The 24863-nt window shown below is 41.5% G+C and overlaps 1 protein-coding gene across 2 annotated transcripts in view; it reads right to left on the bottom strand.

The window, feature by feature from the left end:
- The window catches only part of cttn (cortactin), a 40005-nt gene extending 16573 nt beyond the window's left edge, over positions 1–23432 (bottom strand). For both annotated transcript variants that reach the window (XM_008117378.3, XM_008117376.3), the window contains exons 1-8: positions 23276–23432; positions 14430–14513; positions 13976–14049; positions 11861–11990; positions 9218–9328; positions 8630–8684; positions 7402–7512; positions 3820–3930 (exon numbers count right to left, since the gene is read on the bottom strand). In XM_008117378.3, the coding sequence (XP_008115585.3) occupies positions 3820–3930; positions 7402–7512; positions 8630–8684; positions 9218–9328; positions 11861–11990; positions 13976–14049; positions 14430–14513 (676 nt within the window). In that variant the 5' untranslated portion in view covers positions 23276–23432. The remainder of the gene's footprint in view (positions 1–3819; positions 3931–7401; positions 7513–8629; positions 8685–9217; positions 9329–11860; positions 11991–13975; positions 14050–14429; positions 14514–23275) is intronic.
- Between the last annotated feature and the right edge of the window lie 1431 nt (positions 23433–24863).

The following is a 24863-nucleotide window of genomic DNA, read 5'->3' as shown; positions in this document are numbered from 1 at the left end:
TTATATAAACCTCATTTTTGGCTTGGGAGGTTAGCAGACAGTTAATACCAGAAATGTATTCATTGGGTTTTTCATGCAAAAGGAAGTATAATTCGATGTGGAAGTAGGGCTCAAAAGAAGGAGGCAGGAAGAATGTATTAGCATATTAAGGTCCTGCTTTTGAACGCCAGATCCGTCAACGGTAAAACAGCTATCATCCAGGATTTGGTCCTGGATGAGGGGGCGGATCTGGCATGCATCACCGAGACGTGGCTGGATGAGCTGGGAGGTGTGAATCTCACCCAGCTGTGTCCTCCAGGTTTCGGGGTGCATCAACAGGCCAGGGTTGGGGGGCGGGGAGGAGGAGCTGCGGTGATCTTTAGGCAGTCCATCGCCCTGATCAGATGCGCCGTTCCGCAATCTCCGAGGTTCGAGTGTGTTTTCCTGAAGGTGGGAGCCCGAGACAGCTTGGGGATTCTGCTGGTGTACCGTCCACCCCGCGACCCAGCAGTCTCTCTGTCTGAGCTAGCAGAAGTGGTCTCCAATGCGGCTCTTGTCTCCCAACAACTGATAGTGTTGGGAGACTTTAACATTCATGCTGAGACCACATTGACAGGAGCAGCTCAGGATTTCATGGCTGCCATGACAACCATGGGGCTGTCTCAAATTATATCTGGGCCCACACATCAGGCAGGACACACCTTGGACCTTGTTTTTGTTGTGGACGGTGGGACAGTCAGAGTGGAAGAGCAAAATATTCTTCCATTGTCATGGTCTGACCATCATCTGATCTGTTTAAGTATCGCCGTTTCTTCTAACCTCCGCAGGGGTGGTGGACCCATTAAGATGGTCCGCCCCAGGAGACTGATGGATCCGGATGGACTTCTGAGGTCTCTTGGGGATCTTCCTGTCTTGGAGACTGGCGATCCTGTCGATGCCCTGGCTGATTGCTATAACAGGGAGTTGGCAAGGGCACTGGACACGATCGCTCCCGAACGTCCCCTCTCGCTACGTAGAGCCACGTCGACTCCTTGGTTCACTGAGGAGCTGGCCGTGATGAAGCGTGAGCGGAGGGGACTAGAGTGCATCTGGAGGAAATCTCGGGATGTGTCTGACCAAGCACGGGCTAAAGCCGCTATTAGGGCTTACTCCGTGGCTTTGCGAGCAGCCAGGAAAGCTTTCACGACTGCCCGCATAGCGTCTGCGGCCAATAGGCCATCGGAGTTGTTCCGAGTTGTTGGGGAGCTCCTACGGCCTCCTGAGGCACAGGGGCTTCCCGATGACTCGGCAACTAGGTGCAGCGATTTCGCTCACCATTTTGCAGGCAAAGTTGCTCAGATACGCCTTGAGCTAGACTCCAGTTTAATTGTAGCTCCAGAGGAGGTAACCGAGGTACCTGTCTGTTCGATCTTATGGGATTCTTTCCGGCTTGTTCTTCCTGATGACGTGGAGGGGATTCTCGGGTCTGTGAGGGCGACCACCTGCACTCTGGATCCTTGCCCCTCCTGGTTGGTCAAGCTGGCCAAAGATGGGTTGTTGGATTGGTTTGTGACCATAATAAATGCCTCTTTGGTTCAGGGGTCAGTTCCATCCTGCTTTAAGCAGGCGGTAGTAAAACCACTATTAAAAAAGCCTTCGCTTGATCCATCTATTTGTAACAACTACAGACCAATCTCCAACCTCCCATTCTTGGGCAAGGTGCTGGAGCGGGTGGTTGCCAAGCAGCTCCAGGAGTTTCTCGATGACACTGATTTTCTGGACTGCTCGCAGTCTGGTTTCAGGCCTGGGCACAGTACCGAGACGGCTTTGGTCGCCTTGGTGGATGACCTCCGCAGAGAGCTGGACAGGGGGAGTGTGACCCTGCTGGTTCTCTTGGACATCTCAGCGGCTTTCGATACCATCGACCATGGTATCCTTCTGGGGAGGCTCTCTGGGATGGGGCTTGGTGGCACTGTGCTGCAGTGGCTCCGGTCCTTCCTGGGGGGTCGTTCCCAGATGGTGAAGCTGGGGGACTCCTGCTCGGACCCCTGGCCATTGACCTGTGGGGTCCCGCAGGGGTCTATTCTATCCCCCATGCTATTCAACATCTACATGAAACCGCTGGGAGAGGTCATCCGGAGTTTTGGAGGGCGTTGCCATCTCTACGCAGATGACACGCAAATCCACTACTCCTTTCCATCTGAATCCAAGGAAGCCCCTCGGATGCTGAACCAGTGCCTGGCCGCTGTGGCGGACTGGATGAGGAGGAACAAGCTGAGGATCAATCCTGACAAGACAGAGGCCCTCCTGGTCAGTCGCGCGTCGGATCGGGGTATTGGGTGGCAACCTGTCCTGGACGGGGTTGCACTCCCCCTGAAATCACAGGTCCGCAGTTTGGGGGTCCTTCTGGACTCAGCGCTGACGCTTGAGGCTCAGGTGTCGGCGGTGGCCGGGAGGGCCTTCGCACAACTCAAACTTGTGCGCCAACTGCGACCATACCTCGTGAAGTCTGACTTGACCACGGTGGTGCATGCCTTAGTTACCTCTAGACTGGACTACTGTAATGCGCTCTACGTGGGGCTTCCCTTGAAGACGGCCCGGAAACTACAATTGGTTCAGCGCTCGGCGGCCAGATTAATTACAGGGGCGAGCTACAGGGAGAGATCTACTCCCCTGTTCAAGGAGCTCCACTGGCTGCCGTTCACCTTCCGGTCCCAATTCAAGGTGAATACCATCATTTATAAGGCCCTAAACGGTTTGGGACCCACCTACCTTCGTGACCGTATCTCCTATTATAAACCTATTCGATCCCTCCGCTCATCCGGGGAGGCCCTTCTTTCGCCACTGCCTCTATCCCAGGCCCGTCTAGTGGGAACGAGAGAGAGGGCCTTTTCTGCTGTGGCCCCCCGACTGTGGAATTCATTGCCCTCTGAGATCAGGCAAGCCCCCACCTTATTGGCTTTTAAGAAAGATCTAAAAACGTGGCTTTTTCGATGTGCCTTCGGGGAGTAAATGTTATATACCTCTTGATTACTCCCCTTGGATTTTATCCTTTGGACTGTTTGGACTGTTCCGTCTTATACCCCTGTTCTCTTTATTTATATGCCTCTCTCTCCCGAGTTTTTAATTAAATGTTCATGTGGCCCGCCCTGTCTGCTCTGATTTGCGTTGTAATGTATATGATTATTTTTGTACTATTATATTGTGTTATGATATATTGTTTTATTTTGTTATATTGTATCGTGTCTGGGCATGGCCCCATGTAAGCCGCCCCGAGTCCCCATTGGGGAGATGGTGGCGGGTTATAAATAAAGTTTTATTATTATTATTATTATTAAGGCTCCAATCTTAATTGCTCACTGAACTTTGAAAAATTGACTACTGAATTAACATAACCAGTATTTTTATCTCTGCCAGTTCCTACCCTGGTCCTTGATCCAGAAAGGTAGCATAGAAACATTAAAATAAATAAACTAAAAAGATTCAGAGATTTCAAAATTATTTGGTCCAAGCCAATTCATAAGGTTGATTTTGTTTATCAGTTTTACATGATTAGGCAAGTCCTCAAGCCATCTTACATGTTATTGTTGCTAGACATGATGGTCATCTTTTAATGGGAAATCAGGGTATGTGCATAAAAATAAACAAATAAATAAGAGATGCCAAGGACATGAAGTGGATGAAAAAAAGACTAAAATATATTATGCTCAGAAAGCAGAGAAAAGGGATTATTGAAAAGGAAATAATTTTTTTCAAGAGTAGCTCTAAAAGTTAGTGGCACCAGTTTATGAAGGACCAATTGATTATTTCAAAGGGTCAGGTTTAAAGATCAGTTATATGAAATAAAATTAAAATAAAAACCTTTCTGTGATTCATGCTTTTCAGGTTTGGCTTGGTATTCAAAGCCAACAGCACTTTTGTCCACTTTCTCCTTGTCCACGCCATATTTACCACCAAAACCTCTAGAATAATCTGAAAATGGGAGCAAAAAAGAAGTCATTCAAAATAGTACAACACTTAGAGACTGGCGTGTTTCTATTCATAGCTACTCGATGAGGGATCAGCTCACACCTACATATTACAACTTTCAGGTGAGAAACAGCTTTTGTGTTAGTTTGCATAATGCAAACCACATATTTCAAAATAAGCAGCTCAAAACTCAGCTACAAGTGATCAACTGACGAGACACTTAGAACCATCCCTAAGCAATTGGAAGCATCTTCCATCTCCCTTTGGAAGGGTAAGATGCCACTACTCAACATTTATTTATTTATTTATTTATTTATGAATGAATGAATGAATGAATGAATGACATTTTTACCCTGCCTTTCTCACCCGAGGAGACTCAAGGCAGCTTCTGTTTTGTCCATACTGGCTCCAGATATTTGTTAAGTAGGAAATTAGGATAGCTTTAACAATACAAGCAGTCCCCAAATTACAAACATCTGACTTAAAAATGACATACAGTTAAGAACAGGAGTGAGACAACATAAAGTGAGAGAAATCTACCACTCAGAAGGAAAATTTACTCCTGAAAGAGTTATCATGGGGAAAAGGTGTCTCCACTGAAATTTCATCACCAATCCTTGTTTCCACAAGTCAATTTTTTTTTCAAAATCCAATTACCACAGAGAGAGAAAGGAAGGTGAAATCTTCTGAACAAGGGCATAGGCAGCAAACCAAACACCACAGCAGTGTTAATCCTTCCCTGCGCTATTCATAGATAGATTGATAGATAGACAGAAAGATAGGTATTTAGATGGAGTTACACGTAAAAATGTACCTGTTCCAACTTACATAAACATTCAATTTAAGAGCAAACCTACAAAATCTATCTTGTTCGTAATTTGGGGACTGCCTGCAGTTGACTTCATTACCAATGTAATATCAACCTTAGCTAAAGTTGATAAGGCAAAGGCTTAGAAATCTGTGGCTTCTGCTACACTGCCATATAAAATCCAGATTATCTGCTTTGAACTGGATTATATGGCAGTTCAAAGTAGATAATGTGGATTATTCGCTTTGATAATCTGGACTATGTGGCAGTGTAGAAGGAGCCTGTGTTTCAAAGAAAGGTGACAGCTTGCTATCACCTGCTTAAACATAGTTAAATCATAGGAAGACACATACAAATCAATCTTATGCTGTAGATAAGAAATTAACAGACAGGTACTCATAGCCATAGTGTATTATGAAAGAATCAAACTTGTGTGGTTCTGGGAATATTACAGCACACATCACTACAGCAGAGAACTTCATACTCTCTTGTGAATTATCTATATGTCAACACAGATCTGCTGGTCAGCTCCATCTACAGTAGTGGTTCCTAACTTTTGGTCTTCCAGGTGTTTTGGACTTCACACAATTCCTAACAGATGGGAAGCTGGCTGGGATTTCTGGGAGTTGCTGTCCAAAACAACTGGAGGAATGAAGATTGAGAACCACTGATCTAGAGAGAACAGTAAGTCTAAAAGCAAGCAAACACTCACCCTACGGACAAAAAATGGGAGTTAACGATATTTCAGAATGTAGGAAAAATAACCGAAAAAATAATTTAGAGAGTCCTATGTTAAAAATAAAATAACTAAATAATAATGAGTAATAATTATGGTGGTGATGATAATGAGAATAAAGTACAGTCTACACCATCCTAAATAAACCACTACAGAAATGAGATCAGAAATATTCTGTAAACTAAGGAGACTAATGGGAATGTGTTTGGGCCTTAGAAATTAGTCTGCTTTTATGACCACCCAATTGTTTCAGATAATTCCCTTTTTAGTGATGGCATTAGTTTCCAGTGTAATTCTCAAGGGTGCAAAAAATGATAGTGTTTTCAGGAAAGACAACAGTGTACATTAAATACAACAGTGCCCCTATGGGACAAATAACTATGGCAGGCCAGGTACACATTTTTCTGCTCTTAACCCCCACCCCAATCCTGATACTTCAATGGCTGATTTATGTACCAAATATTCCCCACAAGTGACCGAAAGTCCATTTCCAATTTTGGGGTGGATGAATGCCATTTTAAAATGTTAAACTGGGGTGGGACAGGCACTGAGACCAATTCAGAAGGTGAACCATTATTCCTAACAGCTTCCAGGAGAGATAATTTACCATTTTTTCATCCCAGGCCAGAAAAAAGCCTTGAGGAGCCATGTGCATTTCCCCAAGAATGAAGTGAAGCAAGCAAATACATTTGAGCTCAAGGAAACTATCCCTCCCTTTCTCTGTCTCTATTCCAACCTCTATGCCCCCCCTTATCTAGGGATAAGTGCTAGAAATGACTGTTATCCTCTTCCTGTTAATCTTTTGATAGAGGCACTAACAAAACATAGTCATCACCCCACCTACATCTCTTTGCTCCAATTCTGAGCTTTTGGAGAAGACTGCATCTTCTAGCTAATGGCTCTGGGAAATGAGCAGGAAGAAGAGACTAGATCGAGTTAAAGACCTTATCTCATAGTTTTACTCACCATTTTAATTGTTCCTTTTTATATTTATACATATGCACTAGATATTGTCAGCATAACCAGTGGTGAAGGATTATGGAAATTGCAATCCAAAGGCAACAATTGCCCACCAGTGCTATAGAAGGATGCTTTTAGTTGTTAACTATTAGTTTGACGTCAAATGGCTAGAACCACTTAGAGAAAAGGTGGAATGTAAATGTCTTTTTTTTAAAAAAAAACTTAATGTATGTAGTTTTTAAATGGTGGCTGCAGTAGTGCAAAAACAAGAGCAAGTTACCTCTGAAAACATATGGTTTGGCAGAGAATTGCCAGTCTTAGGTAATGGTAGATTTGTGTGTGTTTGTCTCTGTGTGTGTGCCTTCAATATGCTTGATAACCTCTGGCAAACCTGTGGATTTTATAGGATTTTCTTAGGCAAGGAACACTCTAAGGTGGTTTGCCATTCCCAGCCTCTGAAATATAGCCTACAGAACCTGGTATACTTTGGAAGTATCCCAATCAAGTACTAACCAGGGCATACCCTACTTAGCTTCCAAGATCTGGGAACTGGTGCCTTTAAGGTATTTAGACTTCATACAAGATTTACCTATGGAGCTCAATGGGACTCAATGGATGCATGGAGCTCAATAGGACTCAAGTGAGTTGAAACTAACAATTTCATTGTCTCCATTCTAAACAGGATTAATGTTGGACTTGGCACAAACCCTATTAGTGCTCTACTGAAACACAAGTCTAAAAAGACCCCTCTTCTTATCTGTTACAATTTTTACAAAAATGTCTGTGACCATTTCAGCATCATTAATGCCAAGAAATCATGAGAACTATCTCATTCTTTAAAGATTAACTGATGAAATAAAAACAAGGCAAACACTACTCGAATTTCATGAAAACAATTTTACAAAATCTATTTAAACAACAGAAAAATTGCTAGTGTATTACAAAATACATTTTTAAAACAACAACAAACCTTTCTGTGATTCATGTTTCTCTGTTTTTCCTTGGTAATCAAATCCAACTGCACTCTTGTCTACCCTGTCAGCCTGTACTCCATATTTCCCACCAAAACCACTTGAGTAGTCTGGGAACAAGAGAACCAAGAAAATTGGGGTTGAGTCAGAAAAATCCTTAACAGGAAGACAAGTGGTAGCTTTTCCTTTAATAAAGTTTAGGTCACACATAAGCAGTTTTTGGTTTGTTGATCAATTTATAATTATCACTGCATATTATTTACATTCAAAATTCTTACATAATAGAGTTGTACCCTTCATATCCTACAATCACATTAAGTGAAAGATCTGACAGCATTTAGTTTTATTTCAACTACAATGCTTTCAAAATATTAAAGTGTGGTTAAAATATGCTAACTGGTAGGAGTTAAATCCAGCAGTACTAAATCAAAATAAAGAGTGGCTGGGGAACATCACTCTGAAAGTAAGGCCCATGAAAGATGGGCTTACAAGAGTTATACAATTTGGTAACAAAGAACATTGAAGTGTGGCCCATCTCCCCTCCAACTGAAAAGAGAAGTGTGTAAGCAGGTTAGGAACAGAGAGAAATTCACTTCTGCAATCTGTTCCCTGACTTTATATTTTCCCCAGATTCAAACAGCAAAGCAAATGCAAAAAGTATTCAACAAGAAGGCTAGTGAAATGAACCTTACATGTCACTGTACAGATGTTAGTTTATCCATGAAGTTAACAAGGACTCTAAAGACCATCTACCTCATGGCAGAGGCTCAGCTCACCATAAATTAGAACTAACAATTGCACTTAGGCACTACAATGTGGAATTAAGCTACAGTAGAGTCTCACTTATCCAACGTTCTGGATTATCCCATGCATTTTTGTAGTCAATGTTTTCAATATATCATGATATTTTGGGGCTAAATTCGTAAATGCAGTAATTACTACATAGCATTAATGTGTAATGAACTACTTTTTCTGTCAAATTTGTTGTATAACATGATGTTTTGGTGCTTCATTTGTAAAATCATAACCTATTTTGATGTTTAATAGGCTTTTTCTTAATCTCTCCTTATTATCCAACATATTCACTTATCCAACATTTTGCCAGCCCGTTTATGTTGGATAAGTGAGACTCTACTGTATCACAAAAACACAGTTAAATAATGTATAGTCTTTTAATTGAGGCATGCTGATATTGGTGTAGGGATTCCACATGCAATCTACATTTACCTCTTTGAGAAGCATGTTTCTCTGTTTTCCCCTGGTATTCAAATCCTACAGCAGACTGGAGAAAATAATTATTTTGAATGAGAAGCATAAAATCATAATAGTTTATCTAAATGAAGAATCATCCAAAGTGGTCATTAAAAAGTGATAAGTACTTAGCCATTGCATGAACTGTATCTCACAATGTCTGACAAGCCTTAGTTATTTGCTTTTGCTGCATGCTCTTCCAATTTTTTGCTACATGCTGTTCCATATCTCTAGAGTCAACCTCATGGTTGAGTTGGCAGCATAACCAATCCTATATAACCGGTTCTACATATTCTTTAACTCAACTATGTACCACTGTGAAGTTTTTAATGGTTTTCTCTCCGATTAAGCATTTCCATGCTTCACTTTATTGTCTTGAAAAATCAAATGTATACAAAAGAAATAGAGCACCAGCTGAATATTAATAAGAGGCACACAAAAATAATGAAAATTAACTGTAAAAACAATTTACACATAGCTGCAGAATACGCAATGGTCTCACAAGTACATCCCATACATACACAGTAAGCAGCTAGAATAGTTAGAAGTAACTTGCTCATTTACCTGGTCAACTCTATCGACTTGTACACCAAATTTTCCACCAAAACCTTTCACTGAGTCCACCTGGGAACAGTGCTGGGAAAGCTTAGATTGATATTCATGACCAACAGCTGACTGAAAGGGAAAAAAAAACTTTTATCATATCATACATAAACCTGTTCACCGTTAATCTCCACATCCTAAGTTGAAGTTGGACTTTATTAGGTCAATATATACTTAAGGTGCAGATAAAACTATGACGAGCAAATCGCAAACAGGGTGTTAATTGTTCTTTTAAGTACTTCCACCCAAGAGGGGTCAATAATAAGGCCATGTTGTTCTGAATTCTCAATAGTATAGAAAGTTGGAGCAAAATCCTATTTTAGTTCTATGGCTTCTCGTAAGTTTTCATTTTGTTTCAGACTGTGTGCACATACTCTTTGAGAAGTCACTTTGTAAACCTCCAAACCTCCAATTTGTGACTGGTTCAAGCATGTTCAAAGTCATTGTGATTACTGAGAAAAAATTCATTTATTTTTGGAATATACCCCTTTGTGTACTAAGATACTCAAATGTTTAGGCATATAAAGGCTCTAATCTGTTAGCTGTGTTTGCCTGAACTTCAGCCAATTTATTTTCCTATAAATGGGGGGTATATCTTTATATTTTGCTGAGACTGTCCTCCATTTTGCCATTTAATATGCTAAATATGTTAAATGTATTATGTCACGTTTATTTAAGCTGTTTTTGGATTTGTTATATGTTTCACTGGCATTTAATGTTTGCCATTGCGTTATGTATTGTTGTAAGCTGCACTGAGTCCCCTTGGGGAGATAAGGCAGCCAATAAATAAAGATTTTTAATTACTACTACTACTACTACTACTACTACTACTACTAATAACAATAATAATATGTGGATAGGTCGGCTGGGTATGCAACAAGGCAGAGGGAAAGGATTATCCCTTAACTACTATAATTTTCATTTATTCCAGACAACTATTACTTATCACAGCTGAAATTCAATTAACTAGTTCTAAGCAGAGTAAAATTTTTGATTCAATGAAATTTACATAACTCCTGTCTTACTATCTGGTAATTCAATCAACAGAGCTTGGTCAGAATAACAACCTTGACACACATCTTCCAAATTTCCAAGTGCACTAAGGCAATGATTATACCTCTCAAATACACTGTGATGTGCTACGGTATGTGACTACTGCTCAGGAAGCCAACAGAGACTCTTTCTTCCACAATGTCTGTATCAAGCTTAACAACTTCCTCTACATTTGGGCTGCACATTCTTATTTCTGCAGGGCAGAACTGAGAAGGAAACTAAATATAAATCCACTATCAAAGAGCAGCTTTTCAAGTGCATGGTTAACCATTTCCGCATGGTGGTTTTTATACTAAGCATTGAAGAAGAGGGAAATAGGATCGGCTTCAGTTCTGAGCTGTGACAAACAAACCGATCGGACTATAGCACAGTAATATTAAATTGCACCTAGCTTAAATAAAGTAAGATAGCAGATCATATTTTTTAAAAGCACATGTTAGAAAAATCACTACCGTTTTGTTAGCTGAAAATGTTTCAGTTCTAATCAAGAGGTAGTTTTTCAAATACTGCATTCAGAATTAAAATATTTGGGACTTTTTCCCCATCACCAACCCTGCACTGAAGTAAAAACAAGCCCGCCACGATTGCTGCAGTACTTCTCATATCTTACACAATTCACTTTCACGATTTGTCAAAGATTCTGATTCAAAGCCTCTCAGTGTCAATGAGAAAGTTCCTGAGTGGGAAAGTTCTTGAACTAGACCTAAAGGACAAAAGTATCTCGGGGCACCTTACAGATTGGCAAAATTTATTTGGCATACTTTCCCCCAGTCCATGAAGTCCATGAAAGCTTATGCCAAACAAAGTGCACTAGTCTTTAACGTTCCACTAGATTCTTTCTTGTTTTAGCCATGACAGACTAAGGTGGACACTCATCATAAAAGGAAGAAAAAGCTCTCCAGACCAAGTCATCAAATTCTGAATGGATTTTCGCCTTTGTGGAATTCTGCAGCAATCCTAGTTTGTACAGTCAAATTCAAATTATTTTTTAAAACCCTATTTTTGGAATTTTGAAAAGTACTTGCAGCTACTTTATGCTTCAATTGTGCAGATGTGTATACATTTCATTTCTGAAGTTCACAGCACTCAGGAAAGCATATTCAGAGCATTCCAGCAAGCAGAATTCAGTTCAAACAATGACTATTTGAACAAGTCCTATAACATCTTTACAACTAACTAACATGAACTTATGTGGGCATACAGTCCTTTTCCATAGACACATACAGAGCACTCATACAGGTTTATGATATACATACACACATTTTTAGTGTAACTATCACTTTCCTAGAAGAAAAGAAGGAAGAATAGCATATGACACACACTACTATCACTATCACTATAATTAGAAGACAAAATTAAAGGCTAGACAGATTTGCCAAATTAGATGAGGTTGAATTTTCCACTAATCCATGATCTCCAAAATAAAAGAAGGCATTTGATGGAAAGAGAGGAAAAAGAGATGGGAGGCTTGCATGTGTGGCGGATGTGACAATAACCCCTTCATCAAGCTCACACTGAGTAGGTCAGCCATGGAGAGTCTTCTGCACTCACTTTGTCCATGCGGTCTTGTTCCACACCAAACTTCCCACCATAGCCATGGGAAGCCTTTGGTCCTGTTTGGAGCTCTTTCTCCTTAAGAGTCTGGTGCTCCTGGAATACATTCTCTCTCAGCTTATGAATGCTTTTGAAAGAAAACAGGAAATGATGAACAAAATCCATCAGAAATACTAGTTTAATCCAGTATCATCCTACCTATGGCATTTTATCTTTAACTTTTCAAGTTATTTTGCAAAAAAGAAAATTATTAAAACCATGCCCAAATTCAATAAAATACCACATGTATCTCTAGCATTCTGAGAAAAAGCCTATATGCTAAATTCATAATCTCGTTCCTAACGTGTCATGGCTGTGAAGTGACTGAGAATTTCTGCTTCCATTTTTAATTAGCTGCACTTTTGTACAATATCTGAACCATAAACTCTGGTCATTCTAAACTGTGGCTATTTAAAGTAAGATATTCTCACAAACTATGGTTAGAAGTTTTATACATTATATATCTATTTTTAAAATAAAGCAGTTTCTCTTGCTTTTTAAAAGTGGTTTCATCAGAAGAGAATGAATGACACACAAACCTGGAGTGAAGAGGAGGTAAATTCATACTTACAGCACTAAACCATGTGAGATACAGGACTGGGAATCATGTGACCCTCCAGACACTATTGGATTGCTTGTCCCATCAGTCCTAGTCAGCATGGTCAACATGGTAGGAGTTGCAATCCAACAATCTCTGTAGGGCTGCATGATTCCCACCTGGGTTTAGTGTCATGGACAAACTAACACAAGGACTGGATGCAGCTTTTTTTTAAACTACCAGGCTGTTTACTCCTGGTTATGACATTTTATGAATCCGCATAAGAAGAGAATTGATGATAAGACACAGGGGGGAAAAATGATCTTTTGATCAAAATGAATACAAGAAAGATAATCTTGACTGAATTTATCTTAAAGGGCCTGAAACCCATTATACTATCTGTTCTCTTATATGGGCTGGATGTGTGTGTGTTTAGACCTTAATTCATCTTTCTTAAGCAAGACCCCATATTCCTGATGTGTAGACTTAGTGACTTATATTATACAAGTAAGTTACAAGGGCATCATTTTCCACCACCTATGCTAGAAATACTTTAACTATTAAGTGCTGTTTCTGCTAGCAAACACCTGATATTACAAAATACTGTAAGATTCCAAATGCAGAGCATTTTCTAAACTAGATGTGTCATCATCAATGTAACTGAAAAATTCACAATGCATGTGTTTTTGTGTATTTTAACATGCCCTTCAGAGAAAATAACTGCCACAAACTTTTCCAAGCTAAATTTTGAAGCAAACAGCAGCTGAAAAAGGCGCAGAAGGAAAACTGGTTCTACAACTGGATCAGATTCTCAAACATTTCTGCTCAACACTTAGTCCAAGCAACCATGTTTAATGCTTTTAGAGTCCTAAAACTCTATTACAGAAATGTACGCTACATGCTCTTTTGATTATTGACTACTATGTTTTTGACATGCCACTGCTTCAAGTTAAGTTAAACTCTTGACAGGGAATTAGAAATCACTACCATGTCCAGTGCTTGGGGCAGAAAACTTGAAGACCTGTAATTTACAACAAGGTAAGAGCTAGCACTGTTTTTTCATCTCAATCAAGGAAAAGAAAGAGCCCACGGGGAGAGAAAGTGTTTTGCATGAACAGGTTCAATCTCCAGGTTTTTAGGATAGGTCTAGGAAGCAATCCTGCCTTTAACCATGAAATCCTGGCTGAACAAAGAAAAAATAGTTGCGCACTAACAGTCACAAGTAAAAATTCAGGAATGAATGGCAAGATCATCAAATTGTTCCTTCTCATAGCAAAGCATTCTCCCATAAGTAAATTCTCCCTTAGCCTTGTCCAAAAAGGAATATTAGCTGTGCATCTACCTGCACTTAAAGATAATGAGATTCCTTATTTAACCAAATATTTTTGTCCCTGGTGAGAATATCTTGTTTAAAACATCAAATCCATTATAGTTAAACATAGGCTTGCATTGTTCTAGTGAATGGAAAATGTTCCATAATTATTACTGGATCAACATCTAGTCACAATTTCAAAGCAATGAAAGAAATGACTTACTTGATGTGTTCTTGGTGACCAGATCCTTGCACAGTTTTAGCTCCCCAACGCTGTTCCTTTTCACTCACATCATTCTATAAAATACATAATGGGGAAAAGGTTACATGGAGACAACAGCTGAATCACGAAAGCTCGGAAATAAAGGACTCTTTGAATCAAGTCCCACCTTTCTATCTCCCTCCAAGTTATCAATCCCTTTCCTTTTGATACTATCAAACTTGGCTTAATTTTATATTAACATCACACCTTCTTCGGCAAGTCATGCTCATCACTGACAAAACCCAACACTGAATATATGTATTACTGGGTGCGTACACATGCAGTCCTTGCCCCATAGCTTTGAAGTTTGACTTAACAAGCCCCAAATTACTTATGTATCTCCAATTACGTTTAGAATTAACACTAATAGTAACACTGCTTTCCCAATTACTTAAAATACAGTTTACAACTATACCACAAAGTCAGGATCTGTCTCCCAGTCATCAGCGCCATCATCCTGGTTGACAGATATGCTGTGGCCTGCAGTTGCCTTCCACATCTGAAATATCAGAACAAACATCAGTATTGGTGTTGTGCACCTTCAAAAGTCATTTCCAACCAGTGGAGTAAGTCCTGGTGTCACCCCGATGGACCTCCTCCCTTACAAGATCAGACAACAATATTGTAGTTAAAAATTTTGACAAAATCAGCAACTATAAAACAGCAACAACAAAAACAACAGTGTATGCTTGCAGATAAAACAATGTGATTCAATGTATCACTGTAATTGGGCAATTCCTCCAACCAGAGCGCATGTGCATTAGAAGTTTCTAAAAGTAAATCGGCATATAGCTTTAGATTTTGAAGTATAGTAGAGTCTCACTTATCCAACGTTCTGGATTATCCAACGCATTTTTGTAGACAATGGTTTCAATATATCGTGATATTTTGGTGCTAAATTCGGAAATACATTAATTACTACATAGCATTACTGTGTATTGAACTACTTTTTCTGTCAAATTTGTTGTATAACATGATGTTTTGGTGCTTAATTTGTAAAATCATAACCTAATTTGATGTTTAATAGGCTTTTCCTTAATGCCTCCTTATTATCCAACATATTTGCTTATCCAACATTCTGCCGGCCCGTTTATGTTGGATAAGTGAGACTCTACTGTATATTGATTCTGTACATGTAAATTAGGTCATTTAAAAATACTTTTGAGGTGATACTGAACTACAGGAATATTTTTTTAAAAAACTAGAGAATTTCTGCTACAACACTGCACAATTTTTATAGACAGTAATATTGGTGTCACCTCCTCTGATGTTGTTGTCTGGCGTGGTTTGCAGCCCATGCCTCCTTAGTTTTTGATTTATGGTGGAGTTCTTGGCAACATTTGTTCAGAGGAAAGTTTGACTTCCCCTTCCTCTGATGCTGAGAGAGTGACTTGCCCAAAGTCACCCAGTGGGTTTCTATGGCTTGGCAGAGATTTGAACCCTAGTCTCCAGAGTCATAATTCAATACTCAAACCATTACATTACACTGGCTCTAAACATCAATGATTTATACATAGCTTTACAAAATAGTCTAGGGCTGCTTTTATTTGGATTCCAACCTGTGCCCATTAATGTAATGAGAACTTGGTCACCGAGTCTCACTAGGATTACATTCTATTAACAATGGCAGTGATTATATATTTTCTGTTTAGGTATAAACCTGGGGCAACATAATCAATGTTGAGGAATTATAAGAGATGGTAGTCCAAAAACTCTAGAGACCCCCAGATTGTCAATTCCAGATTAATTTAAAAAAGATTTTAGCTGACTTTGGAATTGACTTTTGCCAAGGTTGCTTATGTGATAAAAACACTACAACATATTAGAAAAATCACATAAAATTTGAACTTTAAATAAAGCCAGTCTTAATAAAATACAAATCTGAAATATCCACTAGTTATGACCAGTTTAACTGGCTCCACGTGTTTTTTAAATCCTCTTGCCATTATTTGAGAACCAAAAATAGTTACTGGCATAATTTCAAAGGAAAGAAGGAAGTTCACTCTGGTTAAGAGTCCACATGCATATGCATGTGTTTCATTCATTCATTTGAAACACGTTCCAAGCTATAGAAACAGTTCTGTTCAGGGACAGTGCTTTATGGGATGGACCACTTAGCCAAGTCAGCTCTCCACACTGACAAAATTACAATAAATATTGCTATAAACCAAAATAGTTAGGATAAAGGGTTACTAAAAAGTAAGTCAGCATATGCTCTTCTTCACATATTTTCTGTATATGTGCTTCAGATGAGATAAAAGTTGACACTACATTAAGTAAAAACATATGGCTAAATCTGGCAAAATTCCTTGCTTCCCCACAGGCAGTGGGAAGACCATCCTATCTCCATAAAGCTCAAAAATAAATCCCTAATATTTTCACACAAACACATTTAATAAATTCTATTACATTCAAGGCAAACATGCTCAGGATTACAGTGCAGCTATCTAAAATTCAACAAATGTTCAGAGATCTAAATGCAGGGAACGTATACTTTACATCATCCCTCACCATTCTGCTATGGAAACTAGGGCTAATGGAAGCTGCTGTCCAACACATAGGGCCCATTCACATCACACATTTACATCACTATTGTTTCACTTTTACTGCCATAGTTGCAGTCTATGGAATCCTGGGATTTATAGTCTGGTTAGACACTGGAGCTTTCTGGATGAACATTTAAAATACCACTCCCTAAATGTGGCAGTTAAAGAAGAAACACAGAGCTATACTCGCATTGTGTGGATGGACTCTTAGAAGACCACACATGCTCCACCTCTGACAAATGAGAGGGTCAGATAGACCATATGATCATCTATGCAGCACTTTGGCATCTCTCGCCTTCTAAACCTTTGCACCAACTTTAGCACTTTACCAGATTTTCCATTCCAGTTAAAACGTTCCTAGTTTTCCAGTGGACAGTGTTAGTGCTGATTTCTTTCAAACTAGGCTGGAGAGAAATGTTATCCATTTTGATCCATGTGACTTGTTGACTCACACAGAAATTTCGGCAGGGGGGGAAGAAAAGCCACAGAGTCAGGGAGTGGGAACTCTGACAACCCAAGAGTCTGGATACTTCATCCTACTTATTCAGCAGCAAACCAAAAGTTGTTTAAAAACAAAAACAAAGTTCATCCAGCCTACAACAAAGAAGGAAGCATGTTGTGCAGAATCTATACTGCAAGGTCAGAATGTGCGAAACGGTGTAGCAAGTCAACTCAGATTATTTCACAGAAACTCTTTCACAGACAGTCTCCTTCAGATGCATAATGGATGCTGAGGGTGGGGTGGCCAACGTCCGCCCTGGGCCTGCATGCAACCACTAAATGCTGTTCTTGCAGCTCTTAGCCTCTCCAGATTTCTGGACCAACCTTTTTCTGTCTCTGTTCCCTGAGGGTAAACTGTCTCTCTTCAAAGTCTCAAGGAGTGGTGATTCATCTTTTTAAAAGACTGCAAGTTTTAAAATTGTGCTTGTGCTTTCAAGTCACCTCTGGACTTATGGCAACCCCATGCATTTCGTAACATTTCTTAGGCAAGGAATGTTCAGAGGTGGTTTTGCCAGTTCCTTCCTTTGAAATATAGCCTACGACGCTTGGTGATCCTTGATGGCCCCTCATCCAAGCACTAACCTGTCCTGTTTAGCTTTCAAGATCAGACAGGATCTACCTTTTTGAAAACATTGCACTGTTAAATATTAACACACCTTTCTTTTCAAAACTAGAAATTGATATCTAGTTCCTTCTCATGTTAGTCTGTTTTCTTTCTTCGATATTTGACCATCTGTGCTGCCAGAGTATCGTTGCAGAAAACTGACCCCCAGACCCACAATGACTGCTCACCCTTGTCTAATGAAAGTCCATACTGCAAGAGAGAATTCTGCTATATTTGTCCAGAAATCTCCTTCCCCTATTAAGCAAACAAAACCAAAACCAAACTTTTGTTTAATCAATTTTATATCCCGTCTTTCACCCAGTATAGGACTCACGTGGGCCTGCAACAGGGCTTGAATAAGATAGAACCAAAAAACCCAATTAAAAAAATAAACCATCATGAAAAAATTATCATATTAAAAATTGCATTAGAAGTGTAAAATTATTTAAAAACAGAAAAATAAAGTTAATAATGCAGCACATGCCTATAAAGATTACCTATAAAGATTAATCATTAAATACCTGTGTGAATAAAAAAGTATTTGTCTGCCAACAATAGGCGCCAAAGATGGAGCCACTTTAGGTTGCCATGGTAGGGAATGCCACAGCTTGTAACCAGTCACTGAAATGTGTCCTCACTAAACAGGCCCATGACAGTGATGGGACCAAGAAAAAGCCCTTCCTTGGGGATCTTAAGGCTCTGGTGGGTACAAAAGCCCTCCCCAAGTAGTTTAACAACCTATTAGTAAACCTATATCTAGAAATAATCTGGATTTTCTTTCAATGGACTCAGGGTTGTGTGCATGACCCTTCCCCCTATGTTTCCCTTACAAATTAAATTAAATTAGGCTGAGCAAAAGAGAAAGCACGACTGGCCCAAATTTATCTAGTGTGCTTGACAAATGCATCCAGTGTGCATTATTCTATACTCTTAACCATTTTGCCATACCTGACCTAAAGAAGATCTCTAATGATGGGGTGGAAATGATGTGGAAATGCAGGTGTTATCAGACTGAAAGTTTCACCAACCCTAGCCATGCTGGGGTTTAACAATATCTGTAGGACCACATGAGTCTCACCACTACTTTAAGCCATGAATGCAGTTTTTCATACCGTACCAGAAATTGAGGGACTGAAGTTTCTTCTATCAACAGGAAAGCACCAATAAGCCTAGTGAGCTGCAATTAAATTACTAAAGGAATAAATAGGGTGCTCAGTCAAACTACAATAACTGACTGTATAAACTTTCCTGGCAAATAAGTTCAGTTCAGAGCTTCAGCACTGACAAACCATTAAACCATATGCTCCTCCCTCTCCCCTTTTGCATGAATATTTTCCCCCACTTTTTATAAAGAGAGCAAGTCTTTGGTCGGCATTGTGCTAGCAGCAACATTTTTGTGAAGCATAGCTGGCCCAAAATGCATTTTGCAAATTTCCTTTTGATCATGCTTTTGAACTGTGGTTTGGAACCAAAACTCCTAGCAAAAAAATGGAAAAGCAGACTTAACACTAATCTCCAAAACTGAGGGGAAATCACTGAGGAATGCCAGCACAACAGCATGGAGAATTGCAAAACATCCCTGATCACTAAACCACAGTTTGGTCATGGGGAACAATGCAGTATGTCTGCCTGAAACTGTCTGTTGATTTTATATATTTATATTATTACAAAATATATAAGACCTTTGTTAGTTCAAATACAATCAAGCAGAACCACTGTAAGCAAGAGTGGAAAACAAGATGATGTTGCATCTAAACAATTATGAATAAATAATGTACAGAGTTAGGAAGAAGAAGCAAATCCTACAAAGTCATGGAGCAGGACAGAAAAGAAAGTATAGTCTCCATAGATGTCCATGCTAAACAGCTAAATAATGAGAAATGGCCACATCTTAAATTGGGTTGTTGTATGTTTTCCGGGCTGTATGGCCATGTTCCAGAAGCATTCTCTCCTGACGTTTCACCCACATCTATGGCAGGCATCCTCACAACCTCTGAGGATGCCTGCCATAGATGTGGGAGAAACGTCAGGAGAGAATTATTCTGGAACATGGCCATACAGCCCAGAAAACATATAACAACCCTGTGATTCCGGCCATGAAAGCCATCAACAACACATCTTAAATTATTTCCTCCATTAAACATCTTCATTTTGAACAATTTCATTTCTCATATTGGAGTGCCAAAGTAGTTTTCCAAATGTGGCTACACTCTGGCAGCTGCCATATATGAGAGTGTGGGGTGCTACCCAACAACACCAGGAAACCCATATTTTTCTCACCTCTCCTGATGCTTTATATTGTATTGCAAATTCTCAAATTCTGAGTAGAATGAGTTTGCAAGACCTGAGTAAGACTGTGTGTCTTGGAGGTCTGTAAATCACAAGGCTGTCATAACTTAGTCAACTTAATAGTAATGAACAACAATATTTTATATTTTATTTACATATTTAAGTATGTTAGATAGTCCAGAGGCAGGCATATTTCTGCCTGAAGGAATCAAAATTCTGCCTCCAGCAACAACTCATGAGTGATATTATGTGCCACTTACTGAATCAGAGGCAACAAAATAGCTCAGCAGTATGATTCATTTCCAGACAAGAGCTTCTACTTCCAGTGCAAAAAACTAGCTCTCCTGACTCCTTTCCAAGAACAGGTTCCCACATTATGAAGGGGTGATTTGATACATGTAACCCTTGCACCAAAATTTCACGGAAGCAACATGGCACTCCAGGCAGTTGTTCAAAGATGCGTATCACCAATATCCACATTCAGAAGCACTAAATTATCTTGCATGTCCAAGATCATAGATGTTTCCACAACTAGCCTCCATTGTACTATATGCTGTAATCTGGTGGCAAACGTGTACACGGAAGTGCTGTCAAGAAGTGTCCATAAACATTTTAGATGCACAGTAAAAAAGTCTTATCACACCTTTCTGTCATAGTATACCTGTGCACACCTAGAAACTCTTTATATGTGCTAACTGTATCCCAAGGTGTATCTACACTGTAGAATTAATGTAATTTGACATCATTTTAACTGGCCTCCCACAATACTATGGAATCATAGGAGTTATAGTATGGTGAGGCACCAGCATTTTCTGGCAGAGAAGGTGTTGTAAAACTACAACTCCAAGGATTCCATACCATTCAGTCATGGCAGTTAAAGTGGGGTCAAACTGGATTAATTCTACAATGTAGAACACAGCAGCAGCAGAGCAACAGTGGCACTTCTGTCACTGTCTCCTTCTTCTCCTCTGGTGCCAGGTGCTTCCGAGCTTTCCTTTTCCTACTTCTGGTGCTGGTGCTGCTACAGTGTAGATGTACTCCCAGTCAAAGTGGAAGTGCCCAACACCTACAGAGTAGGTCTTCAGAGATGAAGGTGCTATCCAGCTCTCTTTTCCAGATACAGACAGACCCCAAGTTACAAATATCCAACTTATAAATGATTCACAATTAAGAATGGGGTGAGACAATAGGAAGTGAGAGAAATCTATCCCTAGGAAGGAAAATTCACACTTGGAAGAATTATCATGGGGGGAAAGTGTGCATGGAAGTTTTATCACCAATCCTTGTTTCCACAACCAGGTAATTTTTCAAAATCCAATGATCATAGGGCCACAAAGTGATATGAAACCTTCTTACAGCAAAACAAACACCACAAGGGTGTAAACCCTTCCCTATGCTATCCAAAGCAAAAAGATTTATATTTTTTGCTCCAACTTACAAACAAATTCAGTTTAAGAACAAACCCTGTTTGTTTCCTGTTCCTCCTAAACCATTCAGCGGGATGCCAGGTGAAAGAAGGGGAACACATCCCATCAAATCATCTTCTGCCACAGGGAGAGGAAGAGCGAGCAGGAGGGGGCAAGAGTCAAGCCACCGCTTCCCTGATGGATGAGAGTCCCAGGCTGCCTGCAGAATGATTGCAGCTTGACACCACTTCAACTGCCATGGCTCCCTGCTATGCAATCATGGGAGTGGTAGTTCTTGATCAGGCATGGGCAAACTTCAGCCCTCCAGGTGTTTTGGACTTCAACTGCCACAATTTCTAACAGCCTGCCAGCTGGGTTTCTATAACTTTTCTGGGCTATATGGCCATGTTCCAGAAGGATTATCTCCTGACATTTTGTCCATATCTATGACAGACATCCTCAGAGGTTGTGAGGTCTGTTGGAAACTAAACATGGGAGGTTTTATATCTGTGGAAGGTCCAGGGTGGAAGAAAGAACTCTTGTTTGCTGGAGACAAGTGTGAATATTGCAATTAATCACCTTGATTAGCATTTAATGGCCTTGCAGCTTCAAGGCCTGGCTGATTCCTACCTGGGGGAATCCTTTCTTGGGCGGTGTTAGCTGGCCCTGATTGTTTCATGTCTGGAATTCCCCTGTTTTCTGAGTGTTGTTCTTTATTTACTGTCCTGATTTTAGAGGGTTTTAAAAATACTGTTAGCCAGATTTTGTTCCTTTTCATGGTTTCCTCCTTTCTGATGAAATTGCCCACATGCTTATGGATTTCAATGGCTTTTCTGTGTAGCCTGACATGGTGGTTGTTAGAGTGGTCCAGCATTTCTGTGTTCTCAAATAATATGCAGTGTCCAGGTTGGTTCATCAAGTGCTCTGCTATGGCGGACTTCTCTTGTTGAGTTAGTCTGCAGTGTCTTTCGTGTTCCTTGATTTGTGTCTGCTGCGCTTGGTGGTCCCTATGTAGACTTGTCCACAGCTGCACAGTATATGGCACACTCCTGCAGAAGTGAGAGGATCTCTCGTGTTCCTACCGGCTGTTAGGAATTGGGGGAGTTGAAGTCCAAAACACCTAAAGTGTTTACTCATGCTTGGTCTTGAGTGTCACCTGCCAAAGGGTGTTGGTGCCAAATTAGACTTCACCTCCCATAGCATTGAGCCATGGTGGTTGAAGTGGTGGGAAGCCGCATTCATTCTACAGCAATGGTTCTCAACCTGTGGGTCCCCAGATGTTCTGGCCTTCAACTCCCAGAAATCCTAACAGCTGGTAAAGTGGTTGGAATTTCTGGGGGCTGTAGGCCAAAACATCTGGGGACCCACAGGTTGAAAACCACTGCTATAGTTCAGGCATGGGCAGCCATGCAGCCAGCAGGCTGTTAGGAATTGTGGGCGCTGAAGTCCAAAACACCCGGAGGGCCGAGGTTTGCCCAGGCCTGGTATAGTTGCACCGCCAGATGAGGAGAGGGGAGGAGAGCAGAGGAGAGGGGTGAAAAGGGGCGGTGTGGGGAGGAAACGAGCGGAAAGGAGAGGAGCAGCAGTGGGAAGGGAGAGGAGAGGAGGCGAGGCAGCGCTCCTCCGGTGTCTGGCTCCTTCCCAGAGCCGCGCACGCCCCTTGGAGCCTCCGGGAGAGAACAAAGAGCCTCCCAAAGCCGGAGAGCCCACTCCAGCCCCACGGCTGCCATGTGCCACGCATCAACGCCCACTCCCGCCCTGGCGCCTGGCTCCAGGTGCGGCGCCCTGGACGCCCCTCCTCCTCCCCCTCCTCCAGAGGTCAGGCAGAGACCCCGGAGGAGGGAGACCCTCGCCCGCCTGCTTCGGGGGAAGCCCCGCTCCTGCCTCCCCCCCCCCCCCTCTCCTTGTCACTCACTTTCTTCCCGGTTGCAGAGGCGGCGGCGGCAGCAGCGGCGCCTCCTTCTCCGCCTCTTTCTCCTCCGGCGCCGGGCGCTTCCGAGCTTTCCTGCTCCTGCTTCTGCTGGTGCTGCTGCAATTTCCGCCTCTCCCAAGATCCCGTTTCCTGTTTTGCATCACGGCGCGTCATCAGGTGGGGTGGGAAAGGGCTCCCGCGAGGGAGGGAGGCTGGCACGCGCCTTCCCCGGGAAGAGGAAGAGGAAGGGGACGGGGAGGAGGGCTCGGGGCTCCTGGGCAGCTCAGGGGACAGGCGGATGCGCCCTCGAAAGACTCCCCCGCCAGCAGCCGGGCATGGAGCCTCCCTCCCTCCCTCCCTCCGCCTGACCTGCGGCCCAAGAGAAAGCGGCATCTTCCCTGCCGTGGAAACGCGCCACCTTTGCCACCTCCAGAATACAGGGAGGGACCACGTGCAAAGGAGGCTTGTGGCCACCTTTGGCGCTAGCAGAGGGCCCTTTTCTGGGATATAGGGCTCTATATCCCAGAAAAGCTGGGTTGCAGTTAAACGTCAAGAAAACCAAGATCATGGCAACTACACCTATTGATAATTGGCAAATAGAAGGAGAAAACGTGGAGGCAGTGACAGACTTTATATTTCTAGGCACGAAGATCACTGCAGCCAAGAAATCAGAAGATGTCTACTTCTTGGGAGGAGAGCAATGGCCAACCTTGACAAAATAGTGAAGAGCAGAGACATCACACTGGCAACCAAGGTCCGCATAGTCAAAGCAATGGTATTCCCCATAGTGACCTCTGGATGCGTGAGCTGGACCATAAGGAAGGCTGAGCGAAGGAAGATAGACGCTTTTGAACTCTGGTGCTGGAAGAAAATCCTGAGAGTGCCTTGGACTGCAAGAAGATCCAACCAGTCCATCCTCCAGGAAATAATGCCCGGCTGCTCACTGGAGGGAAGGATATTAGAGGCAAAGCTGAAGTATTTTGGCCACATCATGAGGAGACAGGAAAGCTTGGAAAAAATCACGATGCTGGGGAAAATGGAAAGAAAAAGGAAGAGAAGCCGACCAAGGGCAAGATGGATGGATGGTATCCTTGAAGTGACTGGCTTGACCTTGAAGGAACTGGGGGTGGTGACGGCCGACAGGGAGCTCTGGCGTGGACTGGTCCATGAGGTCACGAAGAGTCGGAGATGACTGTTTAGCAACAGCAGCAGCATATCCCAGAATCTCAAGGCAGAAAATCCCACATTATCAGAGTGTCAACGGAGATAACCCAGTTCAATGCAAATATTGAAAAAAAATTCTACCTTGATATTCTGGGATATAGGGCTGTATGAAAGGACCCTTAGTAAAGGTATAGGTTTCCCCTGATGTTCAGTCCAGTCATTTCTGACTCGGGGTTTGGTGATCATCTCCATTTCTAAGATGAAGAGCCGGCGTTGTCTGTAGACACCTCCAAGGTCATGTGGCTGGTATGACTGCATGGAGCGCCATTACCTTCCCGCTGTAGCAGTATCTATTGATCTACTCAACATTTGCATGTTTTTGAACTGCTAGGTTGGCAGAAGCTGGAGCTAACAGCGGGTGCTCATT

This window comes from Anolis carolinensis, chromosome 1 (genome assembly GCF_035594765.1).
Source record: "Anolis carolinensis isolate JA03-04 chromosome 1, rAnoCar3.1.pri, whole genome shotgun sequence".
Lineage (NCBI taxonomy): Eukaryota > Metazoa > Chordata > Lepidosauria > Squamata > Dactyloidae > Anolis > Anolis carolinensis.
This window is presented reverse-complemented; position numbering and strand designations above follow the sequence as displayed.